This window comes from Alligator mississippiensis, chromosome 5 (genome assembly GCF_030867095.1).
Source record: "Alligator mississippiensis isolate rAllMis1 chromosome 5, rAllMis1, whole genome shotgun sequence".
Classification (NCBI taxonomy): Eukaryota; Metazoa; Chordata; order Crocodylia; family Alligatoridae; genus Alligator; species Alligator mississippiensis.
Window position 1 is genome coordinate 131,252,518 of NC_081828.1, and position 21,600 is coordinate 131,274,117.

At 40.6% G+C, this 21,600-nt stretch overlaps 2 protein-coding genes across 11 annotated transcripts in view; one reads left to right on the forward strand and one right to left on the reverse strand.

Moving 5' to 3' along the window:
• The window catches only part of LRRFIP2 (LRR binding FLII interacting protein 2), a 90,322-nt gene extending 79,670 nt beyond the window's left edge, over nt 1–10,652 (forward strand). For all 10 annotated transcript variants that reach the window (XM_059728701.1, XM_059728695.1, XM_059728694.1 and 7 more), the window contains 5 exons: nt 2,169–2,218; nt 4,425–4,545; nt 5,581–5,660; nt 8,228–8,332; nt 9,706–10,652. In XM_059728701.1, coding sequence (XP_059584684.1) covers nt 2,169–2,218; nt 4,425–4,545; nt 5,581–5,660; nt 8,228–8,332; nt 9,706–9,816 — 467 coding nt within the window. In that variant the 3' untranslated portion in view covers nt 9,817–10,652. The remainder of the gene's footprint in view (nt 1–2,168; nt 2,219–4,424; nt 4,546–5,580; nt 5,661–8,227; nt 8,333–9,705) is intronic.
• A 499-nt stretch (nt 10,653–11,151) lies between these two features.
• MLH1 (mutL homolog 1) overlaps nt 11,152–21,600 on the reverse strand; it is a 29,290-nt gene continuing 18,841 nt past the window's right edge. Inside the window, exons 12-19 of the mRNA XM_006271413.4 lie at nt 17,924–18,285; nt 17,114–17,262; nt 16,022–16,130; nt 15,443–15,506; nt 14,747–14,911; nt 12,918–13,010; nt 12,132–12,245; nt 11,152–11,448 (exon numbers count right to left, since the gene is read on the reverse strand). Coding sequence (XP_006271475.1) covers nt 11,281–11,448; nt 12,132–12,245; nt 12,918–13,010; nt 14,747–14,911; nt 15,443–15,506; nt 16,022–16,130; nt 17,114–17,262; nt 17,924–18,285 — 1,224 coding nt within the window. The 3' untranslated portion in view covers nt 11,152–11,280. The remainder of the gene's footprint in view (nt 11,449–12,131; nt 12,246–12,917; nt 13,011–14,746; nt 14,912–15,442; nt 15,507–16,021; nt 16,131–17,113; nt 17,263–17,923; nt 18,286–21,600) is intronic.

Genomic DNA, 21,600 nt, shown 5'->3' on the forward strand with positions numbered 1-21,600 from the left:
CTTCCCAAGGACTGAGGTAAGACTGACTGGCCTATAATTGCCAGGGTCCTCCTTTCTCCCCTTCTTGTAAATGGGGACCAGATTGGCCCTTTTCCAATCCTCTGGTACCTGGCCAGTGCTCCATGAGCACTTGTAGAGCCGTGCCAGGGGCCCCGCTATGACCCCTGCTAATTCCCTCAGCACCCTTGGGTGAAGAGCATCTGGATCTACTAATTTAAACACGTCCAGCCCTCCAAAAGTTCCCTAACTAGGTCGTCCTTGACCCTAGGCATAGTGGTGCCTCCCTTGGGTCTGTCCTCCTGGCAACACTCCTACCAATGCAGCCCAGTATGCCATTAGTCTTCTTGGCAACAAGGGCACACTGCTGGCTCATACTCAGCTTATTGTCCACTGTAACCCCCAGGTTCTTTTCTGCAGAGCTGTTGCCCAGCCACTCAGTCCCCAGTTGGTACATGGGATTGTTCCCTCCTAAGTGCAGGACTTTGCACTTGTCCTTGTTGAACCTCATGAGATTTCTTTTGACCCAATTCTCCAATTTGTCTGTCCTAGCCCTAACCTCCAGTGTATCTATTACACCCCCCCAGCTTGGTGTCATCTGCAAACTTGCTGAGGGTGTACTCTATGCCATCTTCCAAGTTGCTGATGAAGACATTGAACAAAACTGGCCCCAGGATCAACCCCTGGGGTGCTCCATTTGGTATTGGCTGCCAATTAGACATCAAGCCAATGATTACTATTCTCTGATCCCAATGCTCCAGCTAGTTTTCTATCCACTTTATAGTCCATTCATCCAGTCATACTTCCCTAGCTTGCCTGTGAGAAATGTTGTGGGAGACCATATCCAAAGCTTTGCTAAAATCAAAGTATATCACATGCACTGGTCTCCCTGCATCCACAGAGTCAGTCATTTCATCATAGAAGACAGTCAGGTTGATCAGGCATGACTTGCCCCTGGTGAATTCATGCTGACTCTTCCTAATCACCTCTTTCTCCCCCAAGTGCTTAGAAATGGATTCCTTGAGGATCTTCTCCATGATTTTTCCAGGGACTGAGGTGAGGCTGACTGGTCTGTTGTTCCCTGGATCCTCCTCCTTTCCTTTCTTAAATATGGGCAGCTGTTTGCCCTTTTCCAATCATCCAGGACCTCTCCTGATTGCCATGAGTTTTCAAAGATGATAGCCAGTGGCTCTGCAGTCACATCAGCCAACTCCCTCAGCACCCTCAGGTGCATCCCATCCGGCCCCATGGACTTGTATATGTCCAGCTTCTCTAAATAGTCCCTAACGTTCTTTTGCCACTGTTGGCTGCTCTTCCTCCCTAAACTGTGCTGCCCAGTGCAGCAGTATAGGAGCTGACTTTGCCTGTGAAGACTGAGGCAAAATAGGCATTGAGCACTTCAGCCTTTTCTGCATTCTCTGTCACAAGGTTCCCTCCCCCATTCAGTAAGGGACCCACACTTTCTCTGATCCTCCTCTTGCTACCAACATACTTTATATCCCTTGCTAGCTCAAAATCCAGTTGCACTTTGGCCTTCCGGACTCTACCTCTGTATGCCCAAACAGTGCTCTTATATTCTTTTCTAGTTATTTGTCAAGTTTTCACTTCTTATAAGCTTCCTTTTTGTGATTTAGTTTATTGAAGAGTTAGTTCCCTGCTAAGCCAGTTAAGCATCTCTTTAAAAACATGTTATACAGTCCACATAATTCAGTGTTTTCCATCACTCAATATAAAAGGAAATATTCCTATGTACTTATAGGGTATGCGTAACATGCATGTTGAAAAAGTTTCTTTTCCATTATTCATAGAAATTATTGCCAATTGATCCTCAGCCATTCATTAACTACTGGGAATGAGGCTTGGAGTTCTTTATTGCTGTTAAATCTTTTCTATGTTAAAGTGAGGAAAATTACCTTTTTACCACTTACCAAAAATACATTTGAACAGTACATTGCTGTCACTTATCATGTATTCACACTAACTTTTACTAATTAACTTACTGCAATAAACCAACAGGAAATTAGGGCTTAAATTTCAGCATGTCTTTACATTTACAGGTTTTATGTGTGAAAAAATATTTTTATTTTTGAGCTTAATGAAAATAAAATGTCAAACAATAAATTTCCAATTTAAACTCAGTCACATTTCTAATTGAGCTCTAATTCTTCTAGATGTTCGGCTACGAAAACTGGCTGAAGAAAAAGAAGAACTATTGTCACAGGTAAAACTAATTTTTTTAACGAATATTCTATAAAGGCAATGTCACCTTAAGAAAAGAAAAGAGGGCATGCATATGAAAGTATTTTAGTTTGCTACCAGTAAAATGCCTCCAACTCAGCATTAAGTTAAAAAAAAAACCCAAAACTAACATCTTTAAGAAAAGTGCTGGCTATCTACCAGGAACTATCAGGCTTTTCCCCTAGAATGTCCTGATCAGCATAATCTTGATCTTGTGTAATAGTTTCTTCAAGGGTGTCTCCACTATAATTACTTCAAATAGTCCCAATTGAAAGTGTGTGTGTAAATAGAAGGACTGACTCTTTTGCAGTCTAATCTTATAAACCATTTCTGATCAGTGATCATCTTTCTTTCCTTTTTATGAAAGGGGGGAGGCAAAACAGAAGTTGTCAAATTGCCAGTCTAACATAATTTGGCTCATCACTTCCCAGGCACTCTCAAAATGTTCTTTAGTGGACCATGTTGTGAGGGACAGCTTTTTGTGGGTAACTTTTTCCTTCCAAGTTCCTAACCTGATGAAGAATGCACTGGTCAAAGTCCTGTCCCCAACCATACACTTGGTCCTGTAAAACATAGTTTCTCAACCTCTGGTATGCATACCCCTGGGGGTATGCAAGACACAAGCAGGGGGTAGCTCTCTCTCTTGCTCTCTCTTACCCTATTTTCCTCTCAAGACCATGGCAAAATAATTAAATTCCCTAGTAATAATTTGGGTTCAGCCCTCCTAGCTTTGGGCAACATTACCTCTAGCCCAGGTACATACTTGAGTTTGTGCACCCCTGGTGTAAAAGGTGGCAACCCTATCCACACCAGATCAGACATCTGTCATATCACAGCCTTATATACACAGCCCTTCTGCCAATGTATAGCACACATTAGTCTGTAAATATAAAATCCCCTGGAAAATTGAGTGTTGGGGTGCTTATTAAACTTTTCAGAGGTTAGGGGGTACTTGCTATTTAAAAGGTTGAGAAACCCTGCAATAAATCATCCACAAAAAAGTCCTTTGTGTTGTAATTCTTCCGGTTCATCAACCCAAAATATTCCTGTGGTAACTACAGTTGTTTAAATGAAAAAATAACTTTACAAAATTAATTATTGGCTTTTAATGCAGTTAAAATGAATCATTGTTGAATATGCTGTGCGGCTTTAGGCAGGTCGCTTCCTGCACAGGATGCAGTGTACCAGTGACTGTGCCCCCCTGAGACTGGCCACCGTCGAAGTCGCTGCCAGCTTCTACGGGCGATCACCACCCCACTTCCCCCCTTGCTGCTGGCATCTCTGGGCAGCCCCCTGTAACTCATGTGTACTGTAGACTGTTACCCACACATTAGTTAGTTAGCTTCTAATTTAGAGGCTCACTGATAACCACTGACCAGTGTGGCAGACTAATGCACAAGGCACAAATCAAGCCATTTTGTCAGCCTTTTTAGCAAAATACAAAATATCTTATTTTTACTATTTAATTTAAAATTAGGTAAATTAACTCAAGCCAGATATGGGATAGACTATTAACAATACACTTACTAAAGGTTGATCCTAACCTGGTTAGGAGTATGATAGTAAAAACTGCAAATTCCTGTTCATGTGAATCAAACCATGTGATCCCACAAAGCTGCAGGGGAATTCTGTGGAGTTAGCCACGATAGTGATTTTTGTCTCGTACATTGTCCCTCTCTTTTCCATACTCTTCCCACCAAAAAAGCGATCAGTGATTCCTGTAGAACAGCAGTTCCCAACCTCGGGTCGTGACCCAAATGAGGGGCGCAGGGGCAATGCCGCCGATGCCGCACCACATGCTGGGAACTCCCCCACCCCTGGGCTGCCACTGCTGCCACACTCCGCTCCCAGCAGCAGGTTATGGCAAAAAGGTTGGGAACCACTGCTGTAGAAAAACCCTGGGGGGTTCTGACACATAAGACAAAGTAGAGCAGCTTGAGAGTGCTGTGTGCTGGGAAGCATCCCGGTAGCTGTTACTTAAAGGAGCAGAAAAGGGTACAACCTAAAAACAGTTTTGCTGTCCCTGTAAACATGCTATGATATTGGCCATAGCCCCTGTAAACATTTGGAAAGTGTAAATTTTGGGGAGGTAATTCCCTATATACAGCTAAACTGTCAACTCAGTTTGAAAATCCTAATGAAGTACTTCTAGAAGCTTACCATTTAATAAAATAGCATATTCTTTTCAGATTAGAAAGCTGAAGCTGCAATTAGAAGAGGAACGACAGAAATACTCTAAAAGTGATGGTTCAAATCCAGATATAACAGGATTAGAGAATGGTTCTGACTTGCAGTTAATTGAAATGCAGAGTAAGTCTACCTTGGTTATATAAAGGTATTTATATTGAAAAGAACCTTTTGTTTCCTTTTTGTATATATTTAAAGAGCAAGCATCTTACCTTGCCCTTGGTTGATCACTTACCTAATTTTGTTGAAAATATTGTGACTTTTATAGGCTCTTTCCTTTTATTTGTTAGCTTACTTGAGTAGTCTAGTTGTTTTGAAAACAGTGTTAGCAATATCAAATGCAGCACTTAAATTCTTTTTGCTTTCCTCTCATTGCATTCCTTGTTAGCTAATAAAAGGTTTGTATTCAGTATTTCTAGCAAGCTGTTTTTTCTTAATTGACAGCTTTGTCAGGATCTAATGCAAATATTTGTAAAACTTCGTTATTTAGACAATGATACAGGACATCACCATTTTTAATTACTTGGCTCATGTCATTTTTCCCTTCTTTTCCTTTCCTAGAAAATTTTTTGTTTAATTTTTTGATCCTCAAAGCCAGCTTTTAAGAGCATTTCAGCAATGGCAATAGGTTTCAGGGGGTCTGCCTGGCCCAGCCTGGCATGGGCTGTCTTGGTCCACCGGGTCTGAGGCGAGTCCCAAGGAAGGGGCAGGGGCAAGCATGACCTGCTGTCCCCACAACCTCTATCTTGCGGGTGGTGCTGCTGCAGGTGGGCGGGTGAGGCTCCATACTGCTGCTGCTCAAGTGAGTGGAGCCCTGGGGCTCCCTGCTGCCAACCCCCACCTGCTGCACCCTGAGCTGTGTGGGTGGTGCTGGGATGCCAGGCAGTTCCTCTGGCACAGGTGGGCCACAGAGTTTTTATAGCATGCTGGGGGGGGGGCTCAGAAAAAGGCTGAGAACCCCTGGTATAGAAAGTCTGTGTGATATGGGTGGCTTTTTAAGTCTCCCAGAGAAAGAAATTTAAAAAGAAAATATACCCAACTGGAAGAATCGTATATTCTCAATGAAGTAATTTTAAATGAATTTTGAATTAAAATAGAAATGGCCCGTTGGAGACACTTGGCCCTTTAAGAAATACCTTTATATTTGATTTTATGTAGGAGATGCCAACAGACAAATAAGTGAATACAAATTTAAGCTTTCAAAAGCTGAACAAGATATAACGACCATGGAACAAAATGTAAGTATATCTTATTTTGTAAAAGAAATCTAAAGTATTTAAGTAGGTCTAAAAGACTCATTGTGTATAATATGGTCTGTAAATTGATTTCTTAGATTATATTAAATCCAGTTTTATTCTGCACCTGTTCTATGCTTCACCATATTGTCTTTGCCAGCTGCATTATGTTCAGACTTGTATTACCTTTTTTCTTGCAGCTAACAGCTCTTTGTAACCAGTCACAAAAGAAAATATAGAGGTTAACATTTTGGATTCAATAATAATACATGCACTGTATTTTAGAAAATCAAAAGATTTTTACTGTGTACATGTTTGTCTCAAAATAGTATCCATGCAAAAAACTACCTTAATTAATGGAGATAGTTAGTTAGTTAGTTAGTTAGTTAGTTAGTTAATTTACATGGACCTGTGAGGAGGAAAAAAGTCTGAAATTCACTTTTAGAATTATCCGATAGGTAGCTAGGTATATTTTTTAAAGAACACAGCAAAATTCTGAGAGTGAACTGGTAGATATGTTCGTTCAGCAACATTGTAAATAATTGTTTCACACATTCTGTAAGGGTAGGGACAGACATTACACACAAATCAGCTTAAGTGATCAGAACCTGGTTTAAAACTGTAACAGATCAGATGTTCAGTGCAGATAAACTGGTTTGAAAATGGTTCACACCAGTTTATACGCCTGTCCCAGACTCCTTCCTTAAGTTTAAATCAGACTCCCACAGCATCCTGGCATGTTTTCTGGGCAGGGTTCTCTGCTCCACAGCAGAGCTAGCCCCTCCCCTTTGCACCTGGTTGGAGCTCCGGCAGACTGCAGGCATCTGCCTTGCTTCCTTTTGCTCCCCACCGGTCCCCTCTGCCTTACATAAACACCTCTCCGTATTAGCTAGCAGACCACATGCTGGCTACAGTCCATGCTGTGGCAGACAGGACAAAGGCAGACTCAACAGGTAGCTGGTAATGTCCCTTTGTTGTTTTCTGATAAACACTGAGTTAGGGGTGATAAACACTGTGTTATCAATTCCCTGCTGGGCTGGTCAGAAGGTGGGGAACCCCTCCCTAATCAGGGTGTCCTGCTGGGGCCTGGCTACGTCTCCCCTCAGCTCAGCCCTGGGGAAGGGAGGGCTACTCTAGCGCGCCTCAGCTTCTACCCTGAGCCTCTGCAGGCATGTGCCCATGTTTCTGGGATGTCTGCACAGTTACACACTGATTCAGCCTAGCCAGGTTAAACTAACCTGCGAAGATTGAATCAGTTCAGGCTCAGGCTTTTTAAATGTCTGTCTTTAGCCTTCATGACTTATTCTCCCTATGGCACACACTTGGTTTCAGTCAAATGCAACATTAGCAGGTTATAATTCTTGTATTGTAAATACAGGGAGGCAAGCATGTTTCAAAGCTGCTGTCTCCTAATTATTTTTGGCTTGTGGTCCCCCTTTATTATTGATCTCTTCTTTGGTCCAAGGTCCCTTTCAGTTTATGGTCTGATATGAATGCCAAATTTCATTTCTTTCAGTTTGCTTACTATCTCTCATCTCCATGTACTTCATCTGATTTTCTGTTTTCAATTTTTAGCGTCTTTCCCTCCAGTTCATCTATCCCTGTCTCTTCATTTTCCACTATCTCCTCCTTCATTTTCTTCCTCTTTCAGTCCACTGAGGTTTCCAGTGTCCAGTGCTTCATAGATGTTAGGGTCAGAAGGGACCTCAGTAGGTCATTGAGTCCAACCCCCTGCCCTGGGCAGGAAAGACCGCTGCAGTCAGATGACCCCAGCTAGGTGCTTGTCCAGTCTTCTTTTGAAGACCCTGATGGTAGGGGAGAGCACCACCTCCCTTGGAAGCCCTTTCCAGATTCTGGCAACCCTTATCGTGAAGAAGTTCCTTCTAATGTCCAACCTGAATCTGCTCTCTGTCAATTTGTGGCCATTGTTCCTAGTTACTTACTCCAGGGGGTGCCCTAGCAAATAGAGCATCTCCTATTCCCTGCTGCCTTCCCCTGATGAATTTATAAGCCACCAGATCACCTCTCAGCTTTCTCTTGTGCAGGCTGAAGAGATCCAGGTCCCTCAGTCTCTCTTCACAGGGCCTTGCCTGCAGGCCTTTGACTATAACAAGTGGCCCTCCTCTGAACCCTCTCAAGATTCTCCACATCCCTCTTGAGGTGCGGCACCCAAAAGTGGGTACAGTACTCCAACTGCGGCCTGACTAGTGCTGCATGGAAGGGAAGCATCACCTCCCTGGATCTGTTAGTCATGCATCTGCTAATCTGCTCTGATTTCCATTGTCTTCTGCTTCATATTCTATTATCTCACCATGGAGAGAGAGACGCAGTGGGATCTCTCTACCTTATTGCTCTCTTGTGTTAATATTGGTTAGTTCTCTAAACTCATTTTCTTTTTAGTTACAACTGTTGCTTCATGTTCAGTCTCTCTTCTTTCCTTTGCTGAGTAGTACAGTTAATGTAAGAACTGCCATAGAGGGGAGGAAGAAGGCTAGGCCTTATGGTGAAGGATGTGCTCACCAACTGAAAAGCAGTATTTTTTACATATGTGGTTTTATTTGGTTTTACAGATTGGAAGACTTGAAGGACAGGTTATGAGATACAAAACTGCAGCAGAGAATGCAGAAAAAGTAGAAGATGAACTCAAAGCAGAAAAAAGGAAACTTCAACGAGAGGTAGTAAATTCCTTTTCATTTCAAAGGAAACTAAATCGAGTCTTTTATAAATAAAACTAAAAGCTTGAATATTTAATCTGTGCAGCTGTTATGGCAGTAATTCTATTGCAGTCCATGTATTTCTAAAAGAGGGTAAGGAATAAAAATGGCTGTTTATGTATGATATTTTGCATGAACCTTTCATTAGTCATCTGTGAGCACTTCATTATATTCCAAGCCCAGTTCCTTTCTGACTGCAGCTGGCAAAATGTTCTGCAGGCCATGAATAATGGTAATTGTCTCAGCTCACAACATTCTTGTATTTTAGCAGTTTCTCCTCCTTTAACTTTTTCCCCTAAGTCTTTGGAAGTTCTAACAAATTGTATCAGTGTTGATTTCTTGAGCAGGTTTTGTCTGTTTACGTTGTTGCTATCTTTGCTTCTTGGATACCAAATCGCAACTGCTCAGCTCACTGGGAGAAACTTTCTTGTCCTCAGTGCACTGATAACCTGTCTTCTGGTTGGTTTGTTTCTTCAATTCATGTGTGCTAGTGCAGCATCAAGATTATTTGAACTGAGGTTTTGAAACCCTTTCCCTTGTTGGGGCTAGGCTTTACCTCCTTGTGTGTGCAGTTTGTTCCCAATCAAGAGCATGTTACTTGTTGAGTGTCAGGTCTGTTAAATTTTGTCTACTCTCAGGCTAAAAACGGATGTTAGATTTCTTTTGAGACAGCCTTTTTTTTATTCTTGGATCCTGTAGGTGTACCCTGTCCCACTTTTAAGTACCTGTTAAATAAATCCTAATACATCTATTTTTTACCCTAATGGACCTCAAATACCTGAGACTCAGTTGAAGGGTGTATCACTTTTTTGTAACACTTTGTTACAGGTTTTTGAAGGATGATGGGAAGGTTTCCTAGTAGCTTCAGAAAGCTGCTGGACTGTTTCATGCCATGTTACACAAGTATAAGTTTACTATACCAGGTATCCAGGTTTTAGCTGTGTTGGTCTAGAGGCTAAAGGAATCAAAACTTGTGGCAGAGGTGATATCTTTTATTAGACCAACTAGATATTTGCAAAATTGTCTGCCAAAGACCAAGACTAGGGTGAGATGTCATTCAGGAACATTAGGTCCTGGAATGACTCAGGGTCCTTACACTCTCTTCCTGTTTCAGAGAAATCTTATTTTCCAGCTCAGGAAGCCACAAACAGTCTAATTTTAAAGCAAATTTCATTTAGTCTCTAAGTATTTCTAAGCTATAGCAAAGCCTTTAAAAAAAAGTTAAGAGGAAATAAGGTTATGATCCTAACATCAAAGCTCCTTTTAGAATTTTAATTCCTGCTATTCACAAGACAGCACTCTAAAACTGAATGAAACATTTGTTTGTATTTTAGTTAAGGACAGCTCTGGATAAGATGGAAGAGATGGAGATGACCAATAGCCACTTGATGAAGCGGTTGGAGAAGATGAAGGCTAATAGGACTGCTCTTCTATCTCAACAGTAGAGAAGACTTCTTTTTTAAATGTGCACTGCTCCTTGAAATAACTAGCCCTTAGTTTGTTTTTATACAGACTTTCATTGGCACAAACTTTTGAACACTGAACTGTTCAGTGATATTTTAGTTTCCTAATTAAGTGGCATACTTTGTAACTTATGAGAGAATGAAAAATAGTTCCAGTTCCCATGTGAATGATGGTGATTTTGTTTTCTTTACCAGTTTGACTTTAGAGTCATCTGGAGCACAATGCTGTATGATTGACTTATTGCTAGAAAATATGTTTTCACAACTGTGGAATCAAGTTTACTCTCAATCCTTATTTCAGCTGCTTTAATGATGCTTGGAGACAACTGCATGACTTCAAGAGGACACTGTTTATTAAACTAACAAATATATTTGCTCAAGACATCACACAGCACAAGTGCCTTCTATATGGTGCAATTTAGACTTCAGTTATGTTAGATTGTCAAAATAACCTTTGAAATCAGATAACTTTTATTTTAAGATACATTTTGGGCTCTGTTCACTAAACTTTATACATTTTGATGGAAAGATGCGTTTTTGTATAATATTTAAATTTATAAGAAAAAATAGGGACTGTATATAAAACTTGCTTTTTTGCATGGGTGATGGTACATTTGCGTTCTAGATTTTTGTCAAATATAAGCCCTGAAATTCTTACTATAACAGGAGGGACATCAACCTCTACGAGTTCTTTTGTTGTACATTGTAAAACTGTATCATCTGCTGCTTAAGTGTGGATTTAAATTTTAGGGCGGGAGGAGGGTATGGAAAATGTGGCTGATGAACTTATTAAATGGACACTTTACTGACCAGAATAAGTGTTTGGCATCTTCCTTTAAATTCTAAATTTGTTCAAGTCTACGGGTTCTAAATTCAGTTATCACATGATAAGAATACATGCTGCTGTTCCATACCTTAATCTTTTTGAAGATTTTGAAACAGCACATTTTACTTTTGGGTTTGTTTTTAAATTTGGGCTAAATAGTCGTCGTCTCCCCCCCCCCTCCCCCCCCCCCCGGCAGCATCTGTAACTAAAAAAAGTTTGAGTGTAGCAGTAATGCTATCGTAGATCAACCCTTGAAGTTCTAGCAATCTTGTATGTAATATATAGCTACTTGGCTAACGAATGACTTAATCCTTCTTCAGTTAGAACCAGGCCAACTCTTGCCTCTTGATTACTTCTAAGATTGAGAGTTAGAGATTTATTATACAGTCACCCTTCTTTGTTCCTTTAGGATGAAAATAATTTGCTCTAATTTTGGGAGACAGCAGCTGCATTTGTATGGTTCCTGAAAAGCTATAGTACAGAAGTGTCTGTTTAGTTTGAATATAGCTTTATTTTTTAAACTAACTTAAGTGGAAAATTTACCCCCACTACTTATAAAGCTTTTGGGAGAGTCCAGCTTTATCTCCTGCTAAGAAAAAATAGGCTATAAAATAATCCATTCAACATCTCTCAAAAACTCTATATAGGTCTGGTAGATTAGCAAGCTGCAAAATGTTGCCATCTTCTGTGAAGTGTTTAGGAGGTAAAAGATGGCTCCTTAAAGCTTTGTAAACAATATGTTCCACGGTCCATTTCCATGTTTTTGAACTTGAATCAAGGTCTTCATTCTGAAAGAAATTAAAGACGGAACTATTACATTTTTTGCCAAAAATCTACACTTGTAAAGCTTGTTTTTTTTTTCAAAAACCAAATTGTTCCAGTTATTAAAGAGACCTAGTTTTATTCTTCAGTATTAGCTCATATAGGAAGGTAAGTGAGTAATTAGAACACTGTGATCTACAACAACTCACCACCCAGTTCTAAAATACTTGGGGGAGGGCATCAGAGCTTGAACATTATTAAAAAGCTTCCTGCAAGCATTTGGCTGTAAAAAACTGGCAACTAGAGGTAACCCACACTTTTTCCTGGCCAGGCCTTAATATTTTCAGTAAAAAATAAAAGTTTAATGCATATAACTCTTGCTTGCACAGCTCAGGATGTGAACTCACATAGTGGCTTACTAAATTCCAATGTGTTTTCCAAAGAAGTTAGCTAAGCATGCAAAAACATCTCCAAACAACTTCAATTGAGTCATTAATTCAAGGTATGTTTCCAGAAATATTCAAGTCTTCACCTTTTTGTCTTCTTTGGAAACATCCATTCTTTCAATACTCTGCTGGCAATATTTCTCAGTCCATCTGATTCTAAAGTCTAGAGGTAGAAGCCTTTTTTTTTTAAATAGGTTTATCATTTAATACTTATTACCTCTTTCTGTAACTAAATTATGTGCTGTTACACCGTGTTACTGTACCTGTGAACTAGTTAGGTTAGATTCATCCAGCATATATTGCTTTCTAATAGAGTAAAACATGGCTAACTCCTTGCTGAGACTTTCAAAACATTCTCTCTCTTCATCCCAGTTTACCTGTTACAAGAGAAAATAAGAGCTATTCAGTTTATATAAGAGCTAGAATGCTATTTTGCAAGAACATTGCTGGCCCTTACCAAAGCGCAAAATTAAGAAGGTCCTAATTGTTAATTAAAAATCATCAAAATAAACTGCTGTTCGCACCATGTGGTGCTACAAAATTAGGATATATAAAAAAGCAAGGATGCACACACTCCATAAGAAAATACGCTCCATAGATAATCTTGATGTGTTTTTGTATTGTGCTTTTTAGCCATCTGTGGCTTAACAGGTAAGTTTTTATTTTTCCTTTTGGAAGAGAAATGTGTCTTAACCCATTTTTGCCACTAGAACATGAAGGTTTGGAATAATTCCACCACAGCATGGAGTCGAGTATATTTATAAAAGGCTTTTTCTTTTCTTCTTTTATGTGATTTGACACCAGAACAAAGCAAACGAAACTACCACTTCTATCTAAACAGGGTTTGATACTCCCAAACTCTCAAATCCAGTCTTCTTTCCACATCAACTTTTGCCAAGTTTCTTATGGGTTGCAGTATTTTGTTCCTTCTTACGAGTCAGGATTTCAGAGTACATCTATAAACGCCACTTCTTGATAAGTGACAAAGAAAAGCAAACAGCAGCATCTTCAACTAATTAGCTTTAGTTAAAAGTTGAAAAGCAACATACCTCTGTAGCCAAACGAAGGATAAACATAGGTAATCCCTCCAAGGGGGGAATATAGTTGTCTATGAGGAGTGGTAGTCCAGTAAGGTTTCCTACCTGCAAACATAACATGACCAAGCAGTAAATAAGGATGTGGATGTCCTGCATCAGCTGCCAGTTTTTCAGAAATCACACAAAGTTCAACAAGGACAAGTACAAAGTCCTGCACTTCGCACAGAAGAATCCCATACACCAGTACAGGCTGGAAGCTGACTGGCTAAGCAGCAGCTCTGCAGAAAAGGACATGGAGGTTATTGTGGACAGTAAGATGGATACGAGTTAGCAGTGTGCCCTTGTTGCCAAGAAGACTAACAGTGTGCTAGGCTGCTTTAGTAGGAGTGTTGCCAGCAGATTGAAGGACGTGATTTATTTCCCTCTATTCTGCACTAGTGAGGCCACACCTGGAGTATGTCTGGTTTTGGGCCCACCACTACAGAAAGGATGTGGAGAAGTTGGAGAGAGTCCAGCAGAGAGCCATGAAAACAGTTCAGGGACTGGGGCATATGATGTATGAGGAGAGGCTGAGGGAACTGGATTCATTTAGCGTGCAGAAGACTGATGGGGGATTTGATAGCAGCCCTTAACTACCTGAAGGGTGGTTCCAAAGAGGATGGAGTTAGACTGTTCTCAGTGGTGACAGATGACAGAACAAGGAGCAATAGTCTCAAGTTGCAGCAAGGGAAGTTTAGGTTGGAGATGAGAAAAAATTCTCTCACTAGGAAGGTGGTGAAGCACTGGAACAAGGTACCTAGAGAGGTGGTGGAATCTCCATCCTTGGAAGTTTTTAAGGCTCAGCTTGACAAAGCCCTGGCTGGAGTGATGTAGTTGGGGATGGTCCTGCTTTGAGTAGGGGGTTGGACTAGATGACATCCTGAGGTCCCTTCCAACCTTAATTTTCTATGATTTATCACAGGGTAAGAGGGTATAGCGGACAAAGCACAAGTTAAATATGGATAGAGTTGTACAGAAAATTGTACCCATGCCCTACATGCTTGAGAAGTCTAGTCTTCTCACAAATGTATCAAAATGACTTGGGTAACCCTAGAGGTATCTAAAAATCTACCCTGAATTACTCAGACCAAAGGAGCTAGGACTTACATGGGAGGTGAACACATAGCAGCCTCCACAAACATTCCTCCACTTATCATGCCTTAACCCCTTTCAAAGCATGCCTAAAAGACTGGCAGAAGACACTATCCTTTATCTAGCTCTCTGCCTAGATGGATTTCATCTCTTACCTCCTGCCACCCACAATGTTCTGATCCTTAAATTAAAGATTACTCTGGCATTTTCAATTGTTTTTTTAAACTGTTCCACTTTGCATGAAATAAATCAACAGATTACTCGCAAAAGACTCCAGCCTGACAGTTATAGCACTCACTAGGGACTAGGATATTAGTGCTCCAGTCCTTGCTCCAAGGGATTTCTCATTCAATGAGTTTAATGCAGACTACCTTCAGTTGTATTTTTTAATAAATATGGATTCCTGATCACTTTCAAAGTGATCAGGAGAAGCTTCAGGAGATAGGTCCTCCCTACTGACTTCAGGCAACATGCTGGGTGTTTCAAAGCCCATTCTGCCTAACCTCACATGCGGTACAGGAAAGAGCTTAGGCGCCTAGAAGTTGAGCTTTGCCACACTTAACTGGCTCTAGCTCTTACAACTATATACATCAATTTGGAACTATTCTTAAAGTAAGTCTCCATGTAGTTTTAAAAAAGACAAATATCATGTGACCAACACCTACAGTTACCTACATAACCGCTGTAATAGAAGCATAGGCAAGAGTCACCTCATCAATTTCAAGAGAGAAGTAATCTCTCAGCATTTCAGTCTTCTTCTTTAGAAACTCAACAATATACTCTGCAAGTCCTTCTTTTGGGCCATCCTCTTCTGTCCAGCCACTTTCAGGGTTCTCCAAAGCAAGCATCGCTAGATCATACAGTGGTGCTGGTTCCTTTAAAAATCCAAAGACAACACAATTATTACCCAGGCATCTCAAATCTTTAATATAAAAATGATCCTTAACCACAAATTTCCCATTGTAATTTTTTGTGCAGTGAAATTTTGCTTTTTCTCCTAGTAAACAGACTATGCTCCTCTCTTACCACTCTATAAAGCCTATGGCATGGTGGCTAAAAGTTGAGAACTTCCCAATATAATTCTGGTGAAGAACAGATAGAACGGGTAGATTAGGCAGCAAAGCTGCTGAAGGACTAGAATCTTATGGTCAGAATGAAACCACCCATGTGAGAATTCGGAACAGGTGTGGAATTTACATCAGCTATGCTATGCTGATGTAAAGGAAATTAAACATAATGCCAGTACTCATCAAAATTTGACCTTCCCACCTGGAGCCTGATGTGACCTACTCTGCATAAATAAATAAAAAAATCCATATTTCAGAATATAATACAAGATCATAAACTGGTAACCGAGTACTCTCTCCAAAAAACTGTACAGAAGGTTTGAAGGAGTTTATACTTACTGACAATCTTAAAACTCCAAAATTTGCAAAGTCAAAAACTAGTATCTGGTAGAAGAGCTCTTCACTACATTGAAAGAAAATAAAGTGAATTTATTATGGAAAGGTCTGTATCAGTTAAGTCTATGTCACATACATGGTCTCTGCTTTATAATGGCAGACCCCCCGAACAAAGCAGTACTCAGAAGAAAAGACAGATATTGCGGAAAACTATAAAAATGGCTTTTCCTTTAATGATGCAATGATTTTGGCTGTATGGTTTTTCACTGTTGTGCCCAACTACCACAAATATGCATAATTAGTACAGAAACTAAAACAACATGGTGCTGGCAAGTACCTTACATGAAAGGTATAGGCAAGCTCTGCGCCTCCTCAGGCTCTATAAAACTCAGCAGACAAGGACTTCTTAATTATGGTTCAACCCCCAAATTTTCAGGATCTGCATAGAACATTTAAGTCACCTTAATTCGGGGCCCTTTACTGGGCATATTTGAATGCCCAGTAAATCACCACATTGCCATTGTTTCATCTCAGTTCTATAATCAATTTCAAGTTCGTTGGCTATTTCACCTGTTTGTTTACCTGAGTTTTGTGGTATTGAGAAGATACAGTTTTGTCTGGTATTGTGCCAAGGCCCACTGAGGGCTAACACAACCAACAAATGAGTGATCACGTAGCATCTCCTGAAGACCTGGAATAATACACCAAACATGAGAATGTACACATCACTCCTCCTCTCTCCCTTCCCCTCTCTCAAATGCACACAAAATCATCTGTTCAATATCTTGATTTTTATGGAAATCCTAACTAGTACCTCAGTCATTTCTATACCTCTTCTTCCAAAATACAGTGAAAGCTGTGTTATCCGGCATCCCTGGAGAATGGGGAGTGCCAGTTAATCAAATATGCTGGTTATCTGAGAGGCATCTTTGCCTGTTTGGGCTGCCGCCCCTCCTGCCACACCAGGGCTTTCACTCCCCAGCGTCAGTGTGCCATGGGACAGGGAGGGGGCCCCCGCACAGGCTGCTTTGCCTTGGGCCACAGTCCAAAGTTGGTGAAGTGGGACTCAGTGACACCAGAAGCCACAGTGGGACTTCTGGTTTCACTTTTGCTGCATCAATCGGCATGCCGGTTAATAGAGCATTCTGGATGATAAAGTGCCGAATAAAACAGCTTTTACTGTAACTAAATATTAACAATTATCTAGAAATTCTGAATGGGTTTATGTTGTGAATTAATACTCGCTGAACACTTACAATGGAAAAAAAGCCTCCTATTTTTTGCTTTTTGTTTAGAAACGCAGTTAGCCTTTTGGACTAAGATCAAGTATAGAGGCTTACTAAAGTTTAAAACAACCCTAGGGTTTCAAACAGGCAGCTCAGCTCCCCTGTCTTGACGTGAAAGTTGCTTGTTTGGAAATTGGCCTCATCCCTTCATAAAGTTTTACACAAACTTTGATCTGCCAATGGGATTAACACAATGCTGCTATTGGTTTGTGGGTCAATCCACAAGCAAAAGAAAATGTCTGATATAGACCCACCGCCTACAGAAGTTTTGTATGCAACAGGAAAAGTAGGTTGGGTGTACCACTTTAAAAACTTCCCTTCAGCAGTCCAAGTGGTTACATAGACCTGCCAGAAGAACAGCAATTTTGAGAAGATGGAACTTGCATACTTGTGTGTGCCTGGTTATTAACTTCTTCTTGCAGAGTCAGTACACTGGTTAGGTTAATAATCCTTCTTCGAGGGGTGCAAGCGGCAGTCATTTCCTTCCTACTATGATCTTCCTCCATTTCTACATCGCTGTCTGCCCGCTGTCTCTTTCTGCAGTTCCAAAGGAAAAACAGAAATATTTTCTATTCTCTTCATCATTTATGCCAACAGACATCCTATGGAGAAGTGTGGTGACCAAGTCTCAGATTGTACATTAAGTAGCACTGCAGGAAACAGTCAGTTCCCCAAAGTTATCAAACATTTATTTCACTTCCAAAGCAGAGTTTCTTAAAAAAAAAAAAAGGGTAATTCCCAAGGCTATTCAGAACTCCTTAGCTCTGAAAACACTTTCACACTATTTAAGGGCCCAACCCAGCTCTCTGCTCTCAACAAGAGAAAGACCAGACCCAAAGGAAGATACTAAATGACTGCGTGTTCCTTAACGTTATTCTTGGCATAAATAAAAATATGTTCTCTTCCCTCCAATGGCTCCAATCCAACTCCAATGGATCAGCCCTATCCAAGTTTCACCAGGAGTTCCCCTTTAATAGTTTTGTGTTATCTTTTCCAGGGAATGTGTGCTGGACATATTATATTCTTTGTATTTAAATTCCCTTCTACTGAGAACCTCTGCTTTCTGCAAGCCCATTCATAGCATTTATAATTTTCCTGAGTTAAAAAAAAAAGAGAGAGAAAAATCATTTGAACTTCTTGACCAGCGCGCCTGAACAAAAAGGCAACAACCTACAAGTTCAGCAAAGAGTCGCCTTACCGAGGAGGCATTGTTTCAGGAGACAGCCTTCCAGTTTCTTTCAACTCCTCTGGTGGCACTGCTGCATCCCCTTGTGCAACAGCTGTTGTATTAAACTTACTGAAATCTTCCATTTCAGCTTCTTGTTGTCTGGCTTTGCCATCACAAAGTTCTGAACTACTCCCTGATGTCACTGCATCAGGCCCTGTACTTAAGGATTTGTTCACTGGCTGAAGGAAAGCATCAAGCTTTTGCTCTCGGGCATCTGTGCGAACCATCTGGTGAGCATAGACCTTGTTACCTGTTCCCTTAGATGTCAATGATGAACTTGCTGCTGATTTAACCACTTCAGTTGAAGAACAATCAGCTGATGGAAGTAAAGTCTTCATCATAAAAAATGGGGAGGAAGGAGAGGAGAAGAGATTCAGCACTAGCCGATCATATACATCTGTCTCTCTCTCTAAAGGTGGCATCTGCCCTCCTACAATGGATAAGTGGTTTGCCTTTGTACAATAGAACCCTTTTTTTTTTTGTATCTGTGATTCTTAATCCATTTATATGTCACAAAAGGTTGCCAAATTAAAGATGAGCCTCTCAGCTCTTTGCTACAGCTTTTACTTCAAAGGGCACTGTTACTTCACTGAGCTGGAGTTCAACAGCAGACACCACCCTTTTGAAATAAAAGTCATATCAGTAAAAACACCTTAGTGGCCCAGCCCAAGTGATTTAAGCCTCAACTGGTTCACAAACCTTCATCTTGGCATCACAGGATGGGGGTTGGAAACCTAATCCTACAAAGTATCCAGGTTAAACTATACCACATCTTCATCCCACTGAAGCATTTTAAATGGAACAGCATTGTGCTGTCTTAACAGAGGACATTAACCCACATGGAATCATCCTATTCCTATTTATTTTTTAAGAACAAACTTGTTAAAAGCCTTAACAAGTTTTAATTTTTTTATACATTTATTTTATAAGCAAACAGTTATTACTCTCAGTATATAAGAATGGAAGAGAAGTAAAACCAAAAAACTTTTACAACAATTTTTATTGTCTTGTTTATTATAAATATGCTGAGAGCTTTACCCAAAGCAGCGGTCAGGATTGGGCAATTATTTTTTTTGGCGGGCCACTTAATGAGTTTTGGTGAGCTGTCAAGGGCCACACACACAAAATCTTTCAGATATTATTTTAACAAATGATAGATTTAAAAAAGTCATATACTAAAAATCAAATATCTACTATAACATATTTTAATTTTACTAAAAAAAAAAAAAAATTGCTTGTCCTGATTTGAGTAGTGTATAGAGATGATTGCATAATAGCTCAAAATAGTCTTACTTTTGTATATTTGGGGGGGGGGGGTGCATGTGTGTGTGTGGGGGGATGCCTGGGCACTAGGTTCCAGGACCCAGCTGGAGGTGGGTGGGAAGGATAGAGTGGCGGGACAAGGATAGAGTGGGGGGCAGAGGGCATGTGCAACAGGGTTCTCCCAGGCAGTGTGGTGCAGGCACATGGGGCCAAGCCCCACGCAAGGCAGCCCACTCCATGTTCTCACCCACACCCATTGACCCCGGATGGACCCAGCAGGATGCAGCTACAGCCACCCAGGTGTTGCTTGGCTCCCCCTGCCTCTAGTGGCTGCTCCTCCTGCCAGTGGCGGATTAAGATTCATTGGGGCCTTGGCCAAACAGAAAATGGGAGGCCCCCCACACCCCATTATAAATAGGAATGTATCAAAAAGCATTAATAGACCCTTTAAATGTTTACACAGTGCATTAATAAATACAGCACAAACACACAATGTCAAAATTAATTACTTAATTTTGCCACACACAAAAGAATAAAACAAATGCCTTAGGAAAAGTACTCATGCATGGGATCGCCATAAATGGTGGTCATGTAGTGGTCATATAGATGCTTGTTTGACTATTTTTTTAAATACACATTTTACATTGTACTTACGCTACGGTAAACTGCTACAAGAAAAATACAGGCCATACCGATAGCCTCGAGTGTAAGTCTAAGAATACCATTAGTGATTCTTGCAATTAAAATAAAGCACAATACATCTCAATGCTTTTTTTTTTTTTTTTTTTTTTAAATCAGTCCTGAAACATTAAACTTGTGCTAAACTTCATATACAGGCAGTCTTTGACTTACAATGTTTTGAGTTACAATGTTTCGCTCACATTTGTAAGACACCCTGTTTCAACTTTCTGATGTCAGTTTTGACTTTACAATGCTTGATCTGATGTGACACAACACCAGCGAACAAGTTCGCTGCGTCGCTCATTTCCCTGGAGAATATCTGTCTAAACTTCCTTGGACACTTTCTTTAAGAAAGCAGGCAGGACTCCAGAAAAACCTGCAGCAAAGATTCCTGAGAACTGCAGCAATTTTGCAGGAGATTTGTCTGGCTTACCCTGTACAAAGAATTTGAATTATATGAGTTCATCAGGAAAAGTCCTGTTCCAAGTCACTGGGGTTAACTGCAGCAAGTTCAGCAGCATGTTTCCAAACATCAGTGATGTCCAGCAAGTTGTATTTAAACAATACTCCAAAGCAACTGCTCAGCATCCTATAGGCATCCAGTCAGTGACAAAGACAAGCTAATAACTGGTCAATTATAACACGGAAGGTTTCAGAATGAAACTTTTGGCTTCCCTCAAGTAAGGTTTTAGGTTCTCCCGACTCATCTGCAAACCTTTCATTTTGGCTTGTTGCAGTTCTGCTGCTATTGTGTTTTGAACTTTCTGCCCCATCAAATTTATTAATTCTTCACAAGTACATGATGACAGATAAGGATTACCTTTACCCTTCTGTCCAAATTTAACCATATGATCTGCCAAAAATGGATCAAATTCAGCAATCAACTCCAAAAATCCCCAAAAAGTTTCCATTATGTGGTGATTCTAACAGCTCATCATGCTCATGGAATGCAAGTCCACGTTCACTTAAGAACATGATAACTGCTACAGCATGCTTAAAGACTTCTCTCCAGTAGTGACACTGATTGAAACTGCTGTCTTAGAGCTGCATCTACTGTACCTATTGCCTTAGCACAGTGTATCCATGCCGGCATACAGTCCTGATGTTCCAGGTTTCTCTCATGTTCCCATAGGCGTTCAGGGTGCTTCCAGTCATTGAATCCTTCACTAAATGCATGCACTTCGGTAGAAAGAAGTTTGCAGGGAAAGCAGTAGACATAGACATTTCCAATAGACAGTGAATGAATAAGCTAGTCACCCGTAACAGATTCACCACTGGGCAGCCAACAAGAAAACAGATCTTCAGGCAGCATATGCATCTTCCCTCCAATCACCCGAGCAGAAGCAGAGAATTTTTCTACATTTTTATTTTGACGAGCAGCTGAACCCTTAGCAATCCAAGACGTCCTGAAACTGTCATCAATGTTGCTCCACAATGCAGGATTGTTGCTAAATTGACCTGCTTCAGTGGCATTTCTTTTGCCTGAATAACTTGGTCCTGGTTTATTTGTTTCCCGCAGTTCGTGGTCTGCTGCTTCATCCTCACGCTGAAGGCCTATGTTGTCAGAAGCACTGTCTGCCGAACCAGTGCTGCAGTCTTCGCAGTCAGCTGTTTCGTGTTTCTCTCTCTCTCCTTGAGATAATGAACAGTTGTTGGTATCTTTTGAAGCAAAAAAGCATCTTTAACTGCCTTTGCTTGCTCCA